Source organism: Gracilinanus agilis, chromosome 2 (genome assembly GCF_016433145.1).
Source record: "Gracilinanus agilis isolate LMUSP501 chromosome 2, AgileGrace, whole genome shotgun sequence".
In the NCBI taxonomy this organism is placed as follows: domain Eukaryota; kingdom Metazoa; phylum Chordata; class Mammalia; order Didelphimorphia; family Didelphidae; genus Gracilinanus; species Gracilinanus agilis.
The window spans coordinates 568,890,943-568,904,470 of record NC_058131.1 but is presented as its reverse complement, the minus strand read 5'-3'; the positions used below and the strand labels follow the sequence as shown (position 1 = coordinate 568,904,470).

Below are 13,528 nucleotides of genomic sequence, written 5' to 3'. Positions count from 1 at the left end.
TAAAGTGTTATTTAAAAGCCAGCCATTACTATTATTAGTGATGATGATAATGATGATGATGATGATGATGATGATGATAATGATAAAGAGGGATTGAACAGGGTTAGCCTTGGGCAAATTGGTATGCTGAAAGGAACCTATTTTGACACCCAAAGGTCCCACTGCTTAAAACAAACAAAAAAACCCAAACCAATAAAAAAAAAAAAAAACACAACTCACCTCCCTCACCCCCAACTGGCTCTGGAGTCAGAGGACCAAGCTGAGATGCCCGTCTCTTCCAGGGCCCTGAAGGCCTCTCACCTCTGATGTTTGCTACATCTGTGACCTTGGGACCTCATTGTCCTCCTATGTAAGATGAGGAAAGTTGGGCCAGATTGCCTTTGAAGTTCCTTCCAACTCTAGATCTGTGAACCTGCTTTTCCCCAGCAATGTCCAAGGCTTAAACTTTCCTCCCCCATCTTCTTCCCCACCTTCTTCCACAACAATTTAATTGTCTGTCAAAGAAGAAAGGATCTGATAGGCCAGTTCATACTAACTGGTGACTGGCTGCTGGGCATGATGGTGTACTCCACATCTGCGACCCCTGCTGCCGGGGCAATGGATGTCGGCAGATCTCTTAAAGTGGAGAGTTCTGACCTGCAGTGGACTGTGTCAATGAGGGGCTGACACCAAGTCTGGCATCAGAGCGGCCAGGCTCCAAGAATGGGCGGCCACCCAGCAGGATGGTCTAGGTGAGGAACAAAACTCCTATCCCAGTCAATCGTAGGATTGGGTCTGTAGGAGCCTTTTCATTTTTAGCCTGGTGAGACCCAGTCAGAACAAAACGGTTATGAATGGCTGTGAAAGAATTAGAAATAGTCTGATAGATTAATTCATATTAAGGCTTACAGTCTTTGTGAGTTGATCATCTAATTTACGTACTTTTTATTTTATTTTATTTCTGCCTTGGAATTGATTCCAAGGCAGAAGAGTGGCAAGGGCTAGGCAATGGGGTTTAAGTGACTTGCCCAGGGTCACATAGGTAGGAAGTGTCTGAGGCCACAATTGAACCCAGGACCTCACTGGCTCTCAATCCACTGAGCTACCTAGTTGCCCCCTTAAGTACTTAAAAAAAAAAACCCTTACCTTCCGTCTTGGAGTCAATACTGTGTATTGGCTCCAAGGCAGAAGAGTGTAAGGGTAGGCAATGGGGGTAGTGACTTGCCCAGGGTCACACAGCTGGGAAGCGTCTGAGGTCAGATTTGAACCTAGGACCTCCCGTCTCTAGGCCTGGCTCTCAATCCACTGAGCTACCCAGCTGTCTCCCCTTAAGTACTTTTTAAAAGGATGTTCTGACACCCTGAGCAAGCCACTCACTTCTCTGAATCTCGTCTTTGTCTGTAAAATGAGAGATTTAGACTAGACATCTTTGGCCTTTCCAGCTCTGTGGTTCCCCCTTCCTGCTTTATTCTCCCATTATTAGCTAGTGTCTTTATATAGTGTTCTCAGATTTACAGAGCACTTTATGTATCTAATGATCTCATTTGGTCCTCACAACTTTTCAAGGCACATGCTATTGCTAACTTTGGGCAGCTGGATGGTGTAGTGGAGGGCCTGGAGTCAGGAAAACATCTCCCTGAGTTCAAATCTTGTCTCAGACACATACTAGTTGTGTGATCCTGGGTAAATCACTTAACCATGTATACTTCAGTTTCCTCATCTGTAAAATGAGCTGGGAAAAGAAATAGCAAACCACTTCCAGTATCTTTGCCAAGAAAACACCAAATGGGGTCCTCATGAAGAGACAGACGCAACTATAAAACAACTGAACAACAAATTATTCTCTTCATTTTACTAAGGCTTAGAGGGTCAAGTGACTTGCCCAGAGTCATACAGTCACTGAATGTCTGAACCAGAATTTGAACTGAGGTCTTCTTGACTGCAGATTAGGCTCTCTCTACAGGGATGCCTAGCTAAAACCTTTTCTCAGAAAAGACTGTGCTATCAGTCACTTTCGTTTTCATATAGTTTGCTCCTTAGGGCATTTTTAATTTGCTCACTCATCCAGTGACCTTTCCTTAGTTTTTATCCTTCCTGCCCTCTAGGAAACTTTTGACTGATCTGTCTTACTCTGGACACTCTCTCCTCCATTGCCTTCTCGGATATTACTCTCTTCTGGAAATGGATTTCCTTATGTTTGCTGAATCTTCAGTCATCTCCTATCCCATAAATCTGGGGACTCATCTGTCTTGGGTCTTCTTTCTTCTCCCTTTACACACTTTTCTTTGGTGATCTCAAGTGCTCTCATGGGTTGATCTATTATCTTTGCATATGGCTTCTCAATCCATATATCCAGTTCTCATCCTTCTCCTGAACTTCTGTCCCAGATCATCAGCCCAACATGTCCAAAATGGAATTCCTTTTCTCTACTGATCCACCTCCTTCTCTGAATTTCCCTATCTTTGTTGAAGATATTATGTCCACCCAGGCTCATAACCTCAGAGCCATCCTTGATTCTTTTCTCTCTTACCCACTGAGTCCAATAATTTATCTTATTTACTCTACCTCCAGAATATCTCCCACATCTGTTCCCTTCACTCTCTTAGATGGTACTTCTTTGGTTCAGGATTTTATTATCTCTTGCCTGAACTTTTGTAATATCCTCCTTTTAAAAACTCTTACTTTTTGTCTTAGTAACAACTCTAAGACAGAAGGGCAAAGGTTAGGCAAACAGAATTAAGTGATTTGCCTAGAGTCACACAGTAGAAAGTGTCTGAGGTTAGATTTGAACCCAGGTCCTTTGAACTCCAGACCTGGCACTCTATCCACTGTGTCACCTAGCTACCCCTTAATATCCTCTTAATTAGACATCCTGTTTTCAGAGTCTCCTCTCTCCAACCCATTTTTCACATAGTTGTCAAAATAATTTAAGGCACAGGTCTGACTATATCATTTCATGTTCAGAACCTGCCAGAGCTCCCAATTTCCTTTAGGAAAATATTCATACTCCTCAATTTGGCATTTAAGGAGGTAACTTGGTCAGCTTAGTGGATGAAATGCTGGGCCTGGAGTCAGAAAGACCTGAGATCAAGTCTGGCCTCAGCCATTTACTAATTGTGTGACCCTGGGCAACCTGTTTGCCTAGGTTTCCTCATTTATAAAATGGGAATAATAATAGCACCTCCCAGGGTGACAAAAATCAAATGAAATAATGTACATAAAGCATTTAGCACTGTGCCTGGCACATAGTAAGTACTATATAAACACTATTATTATTTGATAAGGATGATATCTATACCTTCATCAAAGGACTGGTAAAAATGTCAAATGGAGCAAAGATAAGGACTGATTTCTGGGGGCACCCCACTGCAGAACTTCTACTAGACTGACATCAATTGATTAATAATAATTCTCTAGGCTCAGTCATTCAGATTTTAATCCATCTAATTGCACTATATTCTACCCTGCATCCCTCCTTTTTTCTACAAATGCTGCACAGGAGCCTTGGAAATTCTTTGTTGAAATCCTGGCATGCTTTGTCAATGGCATTCTCCAATCTACTAGTCTAATAACTCTTACAGAAAAGGAAATTAATTAAGTCTGGTGTGACTTGTTCTTGAAACTATTTGTTGTTATTCAGTCATTTTTCTGTCATGTTGGATTTTTCATGACCCCATTTGGGATTTTCCTGGCAAAGGTTCCAGAGTGCCTTGCCATTTTCTTCTCTGGTTCATTTTTACAGATGAGGAAACCGAGTCAAACAGGGTTAAGTGAATTGCCTAGGGTCACGTGGCTTGTAAGTGTCTGAGGCTGGATTTGAACTAAAGAAGATAAATCTTCCTGATTTCAGGATTGGCACTCTATCCACCATGCCATTTAGCTGCCTTCTTGAAATGATATTTGTTCTTAATGATAATTACTTCTCATTCCTTTAATGATGTTTGAGAGTTTTGCAAAGAATTGAAGCCAGTCTCTTTGGCCTGTGGTTTGAAGAGTCTATTGTCCTTCTCTTTCCAAAAATCAGGCCAACTTTGGCACATTTCCAATCCTACGACACTTCTTCCATGCACCACGGTTTTTCAAGGTTAACCAACAGCTGTTCATTAATCAAATCTAGCAGTTCTTTCAGTGTGCTGAAAACAAGAAAGCAGTTCTTTCTCTTTTGCTTGGGTCTGATGAGTTGAGTTCACTGATATCAATGAGATGTTCTCTTATCCTCTCACATGTTTTCGGTTAACTATTGTTATTTTATTCTTCTCATTCAGAACATAGTTCTATTTGGCAGACAAAAGAGAAACTGGACAGTTCTATGTTCTCTAAAATTATCCTTTCATCCACCTCAAACAGTAGTCTCATTCGTCTTTTGATCTTCTTATCCTCAACAAAGAAGTTAAGAATCTCTTTTTGCCTTTCATACCAATCACTAACTTCTGTCCATTATGAACTTTTGTATCTCCAACACTACTGGTACAAGAACACACACCAATTTTGTATTTGTTCTCATTTACTTGTTCTTTCTTCCATCTTCTATAAATGACTTCTTAAAGGTTCAGTTATTCCATTCATTTCCTCTATTTACCTAGCTCTCCTTAGGTCATTCCTCCTTTTCTTTATCAATAGAATTGTTGTGTTTTTAAGATCAGAATTTAGATCTTCAGGATATCCTGTCCCGTCCCATCCCATCCACTACTTCTGTAAAATTTTCAAGAATGTTGAGATTCATTCTTGGAACTCTGCAAGCTGAGATCTCCAAATCTATGATATATATCAGAATTCCCCCCTCCTATGTATTATAAACTCAAAGATGGAATAGGACTATCCATCTCAAATTTCTGTCATTTCTGCTTCAGTCACCAGAATCGGGTAAGGCTTTCCTTGTTGCTGCCTCCACCTTTTGAAGAATGAAGTTTCCATTAAGACAAAGAATTTCTCAGCTTCTCTGCATAGCAAGAATTCCAGCAGATGTTCAGATAGTTGAAGCCTGCAATAATAACTGTGTGCCAGGTTTCCAATCTAGTTCTGAAATAATCATCTGTTTTATCTTTCTAGCTGCAGTTTGTAATACAATATCACTACGATAGTCTTTTATTTTTCCTCCCAGTGATCATTAATAGAGGTTCTACATCATGATTACCAGTTCCCTATATGACTCTATCTTTGGTATAAAATGCTACACCTTGGCTTAATCCATCAATCTGTTCCACTCAAATATGGCATACCCTCCCATAGCTATAATCACATATTAGTCATAAGTCATAGACCATGTAGTCTTAGTGAAACCAATGATGTCAAATTTACCGACTTTGGTTAAGAGTATATGTATTACCCATAATCTGCATTTTTGTAGAACCATCTGAGTTTTAATACAGACCTCTTTTTCTAATAGAGTCTCTCATGAATTAATGAGCCTCGCCACGAATGTTATTCCTATGGTATCTGCTTTGTTAGACGTATGGGAATAGTTTTTACCCTAATATTTCTATTTTCAATTTGCAACCCTCTTCATCAGATAATTAAATTTCCCTGCAAAGCTATTTTTGCTGACTCTTGTTAGATATATTCCATCCCTGACCAAGAGCCAGACATAACTCTATTTTAAACTCCAGTCTAGAAATCCAAATCCTGTTATCAGATGCCATCTTCCTAACCAGTTATTTCATTCCCAAAATTGCTTTTCCAGTGCTCCTCAGATCCTCATTTCCTTGTAAGAGAATTCATACTATGGCAAGATTCAAACACAAGTCTCCTGATTTCGAGTTCTTCAGGGTCCTTCCTTCATCCCTTCTTGTTTCTCTCTCTTCATTCCTTCCTTCTTTTGTCTCTCTCTTTCCTTTCTCCCTCCCTCCATCCCTTCCTTTCATCTATAAAAACTATAAAAAGTGTGGGGATCAAAATGTCCACTTGTACTTGCTTTACCTAGAGGATGCATTTTCTTCTTAGAATCCTTCCTTCCTCCTTCCCTCCCTCCCTTCCTCATTCCCTCCCTCTCTCTCCTTCCCTCCGTTCCTCCCTCCCTCTTTCCCTCCCTTCCTTCATTCTTTTCTTCCTCCCTCTCTCCCTCCTTCCCTTGCTCTCTCTTTCCCTCCCTCTCTCTCTCCTTCCCTCCTTCCTTCCCTTCATTCTTTCCTTCCTCCCTCTCTTCCTTCCTTCCTTCCTTCCTTCCTTCCTTCTTGAATTTGGAGTCAGAAGACCTGCTTTCAGATTCTGGTTTTTCTATTCCTGATGTGACCTTGAGCAATTCCACGATCCTATATATAAACTCCTCTTATTCTTCTGGTTACTCATCTATAAAACAGAGGAAGCAAGTTGGACTAGTTAACATCTAAAGTCCTTTCCAACCCTGAAACCTATGTTATCATCTGCTTGAGAGAGAGCAGAGGAGCTTCTGGAACAGGGAAGAGCCCTCTTTAGACTTTTCAGACCCCTCAGGGCTCCTACTCTTAGCTCTGCCAAGGCACCCACCATTTCATCAAAACTAAGTTTCATGGTTTTTTTACATGGTCAATGAGGAAATCTGTTTTATTTGACTATACATTTTTGTTATAAGGGATTTCAACCCCCCACCCCCTTCTTTCCATTGGGGGATAAGAGAGAGAAAGTAGATTTTTGATAATTGTAAAAGGAGATAATTGAAAAAAAAAGTTAAATTAAAAGCAAATTAAAGAAAAAATTACAAAGTGTCATTATCTAGTACTGCCAAACCTAGGGAGATTCAGGCCTCGAGCAATTCTCTATCTCTGTTTCCCTTTACCATTACCTTATAATACTTCCATAGAAGTCAAATTGGGTTAAAATGAACCTCTGCATCACCATTAAAGGGGGAGGAAAGAAATGAGGGCAATGTTGCCAAAGGGCCACATGTGGCTAAAGGATAGATATACACACATTTATATGTTGTGGGAGGAAGGGGTTCTTACCACCATGAAGCTAAGCCTAAAGTTGGTGCTATCTAAAGAGGTATAATATGCTGATAATATACTGATCGTATACATATGAGAATTTTGGGGTTTGTGGGGTTTATTTTTGGTGGTTGTTGTTGTTGTTTTAGACCAATAGGATCCTGCAGCTTGCTCCCTGTCTGTCTTCTACTTCTCCCAGTTATTTGCCATGTCTAGCCCAAGTCCTTGTAGTAAAGAGGAGCAGAGAGAGATGAATTTGTGAAAATGTGGGGACCAAAATGTCTACTTGTATTTGCTTTACCTAGAGGATGCCTTTTTTCCTCAGGACCAGTGTCTATCACCTCGCAGTCCTCCTACAGGCATCCATCTCCCTTGACATTGTTCCACATCCTTAAAGGTGTCCAGGGAAAACCATTTCAAAGAAAAGAGCTCTGTTGTCCAGCTTTTGTTGTGCCTGCCATGTGAGGCTTGGCTAAAGGAATTGGGGACGTTTAACTTGAGAAGAAAAGGCTGAGTGGGGACATGGGAGCTCTCCCTGAGTATTTGAAGAGGAATTGGGCTTGTTTTGCTTGGCCCCAGAGGGCAGCCTGGGAGCAATGGGGCAGGAAATGCTAAAAAGCAAGCTTAGGCCTGAGGTAAGGAAACATTTCCTCATGAGCAGAGCTGGCCAAAAGTGAAATGAGTTGCCTTAGAAGGCACTGGGTTTCCCTTCACTATGGAGCTTGGGTGGTCACTTCCTAATTGGTTGATAGCTTTTGAGTTTTCTTCCCACTTTGATCCTCTGTGATTTTCAATTTAGGACCCAATATGGTCCCGTTAGATGAGACCAGCCTTAGCATCAGTGAAATTGGTGGGTGCCTACTTAATGGGATTTAAAGGGTTACCTTAGTTTCCTCTTTCCCCACAAAATTCCCTTGAGGCAGGCTGAGATTCCTTACTTTACTTGGGTTGCAGTGCCTAAAATTTGTGCATTTAATCTTTTGTTTACAAGTCATCTCTTTTAAAAGAGAAATAGCCTTGAAAAAGAGTCTAGGTGATAGCTTGATAGCTGTTTTGAGCTTGAAAATTTTAGGCTGTGTTTCTCATAGGCCTGGATCAAAACAGAAAAATGTAAATGCTAAGGGCATTGGCATTTCAGTTTTTTAAAAAACAGAATCTCCTGCTGGGACTTATTCTCTTAGCAAACTCCCATCTGAAGTCATTCATCAAAAGCTCTATATTCAAAGATATTTTTAGCAGCATTTTTATCATTTCATAGAAATTAGAAACAACCAAAAGTCTAAGAATTGGGGAATGAATGAATAAATTGTGGTATGTGCATGGATGACACTCAACCTAGAGCCAAGAAGTCCCGGGTTCAAATCCTGTTGCTGACATTTGCTAACTTTGTATGTAGCCTAGAGTGTATCAAAGTAATTATAATGTAATTAAGGTTGGTATAAAGAAATCTGGGGAGACTCATTGAAATAATAAAAGAGGAGAAAGTACAGCCAAAAGAACAGAGTAGTTATATTATAAGGAAACCTTTATACGCAGTGATAGAGATGAATGGACAAAAGGAAAGTTAAAGGGGTCACAGAGGGAGCAACTGATAGTTTTGTTGGGCTGACATTTGGGTCCTTGGTTTTACCACTTACTACTTATGTGACTTGGGGCAAATCACTCAACCCCTGTGGTCTGTTCCTTCAATCTGTAAAATGAAGGGGTTGGACTAGATGACTAGGTTCCTTCCAGTCTACATCTATGATTCTATGACATCCATTTTAAGGAACTATAAAAATAAATAATAATAATAATAGCTAGAATTTACATAGTACTTACAATATGCCAGAGATGGTGCTAAGTGCTTTCCAGATATTATTTAATTTAATCCTCAGAACAACCATGGGAAGTAGGTACTATTATTACCCCCCCTTTAAAGTTGAGGAAACTGAGGCAGGCAGAAATTAACTGACTTGCCTTACACAGCTAGTAAATGTCCAAGGTTAGATTTGAATTTAGGTCTTTCTGACTTGAAGCCCAGTGCTCTGTGCACTATGGTGCCATCTAGTTGCCTAATAGGATAATAGATTTAGAACTGGAAGGAAATTTAAAGAGCCTTTAGTCCACACCCCTTATGTTATTTATTGTTTCAGTTGTATTGGGCTCTTTATGACCACATTTGGGCTTTTTTTGGCAGAGATACTAACTGGGGTGATTTGCTATTCCATTGCTTTTCCATCTCATTTGACAGATGAGGAAGCTGAGGTAAACAGGGTAAAGTGACTTGCCCAGGGCCACACAACTAGTAAGTATCTGAGATCAGATTTGGACTCAGGAAAATGAATCTTCCAGACTCCAGACCCAATACTCTGTCCACTATGCCATCTAGCTGCTTGAAAAATCTATTCATCTCCTTAACTTCTCATTCTACGGATGAGGAAACTAAGGCCAAGAGAAATCAAGTGTCAGAGCCAGGATTTTTACCCAGATCCTCCAACTCCAAATCCAGCACAATTTCTGCTGAACAAGGCTGGCTTTATCTTATTGCCAGAGGATAGTAGATTGTAACCCCTTCTTGGAGGATCCATTGATCAGTTCTCAAAGCAATCCTTTTCCTGTGAGGTAATGCATTAGAATAAAAGTGAACCCTGCTTTAAGGGAAAGTTAAACCTTACCTACCCTTTTAGGTCAAATTTATGAAGACTTCCCCGACCAGCCCACAGGGGGTCTATGACTCCCAATGGCACCACTCTACAGTACTTACCTCACACTGTCTTGTGTCTTTTACCTTTTAAAATGTGTTTTTCCTACCTCCTTAATTAGGCAGTAAAGTAAGGCTCCAAAGGGAGGAAAATATTAAGTCACATACTATATATTTCTAGGACAGTCTTTCACAAAGAAAGTGCTCACTAATCAATCCTTTGCTGCCTGATAATTAAGAAAATCTAACATGCATAGTCCCCAATTCACCCAGGATTCCCCTAAAAAAAATGGTAGCTAGCTATTTGTTCTTTGCTTAAACACTTCCTAGAACAAAGAGTTTAATCCTTCCTCCCTCCCCGCCCCCCCAAGATAGATACTTTTATTATTGGACAGCTGTAGGACCAAAACATTTCTTCTCTACATTGGGCTGAAGTCTGCCTCTCTAATTTGCACCAGAGGTTTTGTGGCATGAGAGATAAAGGGCCAGCTCCGGAGTTATGACATTTCAGGTCCCCTTTCTCATATGTATTGATTCAGAGATCCTGGGTAAGTCATAGTTTCTCATTTTCTATGACTACAAGTTATTGATTTCCTGGAGGCAGGAGTTGGGACAGTGGAAAGAGTAATGGGACCGAAGTCAGGAAAAACTGTTCAAATCTGACCTCAGACACTAGCTGTGTGACACTGAGTAAATCACTCAATCCTGTTTGCCACAGTTTCCTCATCTGTAAAAATGAGCCAGAGAAGGAATGGCAAATCTCTCCAATATCTTTGCCAAGAAAATCCCAAACGGTGTCATGAAGACTTGGACACACTCAACGACAGAGGTAGTTTCCTCTATGGGCATTTCCTATGCCAATGAAATCACAGGTCCAATCAAACAGCAAAATTAAACCTTCTACCCATGAATACTCCTCTCCTTAAGAATACCAGAGAAGAGGTTTAATTCCTTTACCACATGACTCCATTTCAAATACTTGGAAACAGAGGATCTCATTCCCCCGAGTCTCTTCTGGAGGTTAATCACCAGCAGTTTCTTCGCACAACATAGTTTTCCAGACACCTCCCCACCCCCATGCACCATAGTCTGTCAGGATCCTCTTAAAGTGTAATGCCCAGAACTGTAACCCAATACTCTGGTTTATAAAAAACATCACCATCTGCTTCACAAAAAGATCTTTTTAATAGCAAGTCAATTTCTAAACATCAACCCATCACATTGAAATCAAAAGGTTTTTTAAAAAAAATTTTAACATGTTATTTTTCCGAGGGTCATACAAAGGTGTAAGAAATCCTGATTTGTGGGGCCATTTCAGGTCTTAAGATGATTTGCCCTACTCCTACCCCATCCCTTCTCAGTCATTTCTTTACCAACCACCTTAGGTACTTAGATGTAGAATTGGGGAGGGATCTTAGAGACCATATAATTCATTCCTCACATAAGCAGTAAAAGGTGGAGGCAGAATTTGAACCCACATCATAAAGAGGAATGGCAAGGGACCTTAAAGCCCTTCCTGTTTAATCCCCACATTTTACAGATGAGGAAACTGAGGTCCAGATTTGCCCAAAATAGCATGTCCAAAATAGCAATAGACCTGCCTCTACTGCTAGCCAGGAGTTCCTGTTCTCTAGCCAGGGTTCTATGGCTTCTGGCTCTCTAGGGGTCAGATATCTCCCTTCCTCCTCTTCCCCCAAACCCCTTTCAAACCCTTATCTTTTTTTCCCCTTTAAAAAAAAACAAAAAACCCTTAACTTCTGTGTATTGGCTCCTAGGTGGAAGAGTGGTAAGGGTGGGCAATGGGGATCAAGTGACGTTGCCCAGGGTCACACAGCTGGGAAGTGTCTGAGGCTGGATTTGAACCTAGGGCCTCCCGTCTATAGGCCTGATTCTCAATCCACTGAGCTACCCAGCTGCCCCCCAACTCCCCTTCAAGAAAGCATGGAGTTTCCAAATTACAAAACACTAACTCTGGCTGCAAGGCTCACGGGAGACCCCCTCTCACTGTTGGGACAACGAGAAAAGCATGTGCCATCTAGGAGCAGTCGACCGGTCCCAACTACCCAGAAGGGTCTCGGTACCTCGGAGCTAGGCGCAGCACTGAGCGCCCTCTGGGTTGGAACGAGCCTGGAGTCTCACTTTAGGGGCTGCGCGCACAACGTAAACCCAAATTTGTCAACGTGTTATATGCCTGCACACATGGTCTGGATTAGACAGAGGAGGGAGCCTCGGCTGCGGCTTCTCTTGGATTATTAAGTAATTGCATAATTCGGAAGGGGCAAGGAGAAAAAAGAGGGAGGTGGAGAGAGAGAGAGAGAGAGAGAGAGAGAGAGAGAGAGAGAGAGAGAGAGAGAGAGAGAGAGAGAGAGAGAGAAGAAAGGGAGACGAGATGCTCCCTTCTCGCCGGGGGTATCCTGTAATGTTCCAGCGGTCCCCAAGGAGCCAAAGCAGCTACGTCGAGGCAGGGGATTCCGTTACCCAAAAGACGGGCAATACGGCCCCTCCTCCTCGCGTCCTAGCCAGTTTTGGGGGTGAGCCACTTGTGCTAAAGAGTGGCTCCTGCACAGTTTCCCGTGCGCCCCGATTTGATCCGAGGCCATGAGTACAGAAACAATTTTCCCTTTCAGCTCAGGCCAAGGGTCTCGTCTTCTGTGGCTCCCAGGAGGACCCCAGCAATAAGGGACGAGAGAGCCCTCCGCTCCTGCCTGCCCATTCTAGGAGAAAACCAATTTCCCCAGGCAGCCCTGGGCACTGCACCAGCTCTCCTCACGTTTGGGGGTCCCAGCTCCCGAAGTTCTAGAGCCTTCGCTGGCTCTTGTGAATCATTGCCACTCACCCCCTCCCGTTATGACTCTCCCCTCCTTCCCTTAGCGGGCCTGGGGCTTGCTTGGTCCAGCCTCCGGGGACCGAGATGTGCCAGGGACCGCTCAGGGGCTGCTTCTGCAGATCCGGCGCTGTTGTCCCATCAGCCTCTAACTTTCAAAACCCCAAACACCAAGCCCTAGCAAAATCCAAATAGAGGCTCCAGGCAGCCTACACATGCCCTCCTCCTTGAAAGACACTTTGATTGAGATGAAATTCAAAAGAAATTCCTGGAATGACTTAAAGTCCTTACAATGCTCCCCCAAACTGCGCTGAGCGCCCAGAGTACGTATAGACCCACAAATCCATGCAGAATTCCCTGAGCGCTGTAGAGGTGGAGGTGATGGTGGCGGTAGGGACACTCGAGCCAACAGACACCCGGAGGGCGGCACTTACCTGGCCATAAACTGAGCACCCAGGCTACCAAGAAGCCTTTGGGCAAGGCCATGGCAAAGTGCTCTTGGGGCTGCCGGGTCCACTCGCTCAGACCAGCCGCTCGCTGGAGGCAGCGAGCCAGTGTCAGCCTGCAGCGCTGAGGAGAAAGTTTTCTCTTTGCCTCGGCTCCCCTCCGGCTCCCTGACAGGAGCAGTTCATTGAGAGGAAGTGGGAGGGGTCGAGTAGAGCCGGGAGGAGGGACGAGCACACTCCTCCAATTCGCCAATGCTGGCGCTGGCCCTTTCTGCTTCAGGCCAGGCAACTGCCCAGCCTCTGCCTCCCGCCCCTCTACCCCCACCCCCGCCCCCTTCTAGGACTCTCTTTCCCACAGGCAACGTCCCCCCGCGCTCCCCAAAGAGGGACTTCTAAAGTGGAGAGATTTTGGATTATTATATAATAATCAAATAAGAGTATATGCCAAACATTTTGCAAACCGTGCATAAATGCTAGAACTTCTTATTATCAGCATTGGAAAGAATAATCATTACTTTTAAGACGCTTTGTTTTCTGAAAGACTTTTCTGTCCATTCTTTCACCAGACCTCCCCACAACAGGTAGTAATAACAATTTCCATTTATAGGGAGGCTTGTGGTTTGAAAACACTTTAGCTCCTTTGATTCTTTTTTTTTTCCTTCTAAACCTTCCCATCCGTAGTAGAATCAATACAGTA

The 13,528-nt window shown here is 42.7% G+C and overlaps 1 protein-coding gene across 1 annotated transcript in view; it reads right to left on the bottom strand.

The window, feature by feature from the left end:
• ITGA11 (integrin subunit alpha 11) overlaps positions 1-12,888 on the bottom strand; it is a 229,127-nt gene extending 216,239 nt beyond the window's left edge. The window contains exon 1 of the mRNA XM_044662398.1: positions 12,820-12,888. Coding sequence (XP_044518333.1) covers positions 12,820-12,871 — 52 coding nt within the window. The 5' untranslated portion in view covers positions 12,872-12,888. The remainder of the gene's footprint in view (positions 1-12,819) is intronic.
• Between the last annotated feature and the right edge of the window lie 640 nt (positions 12,889-13,528).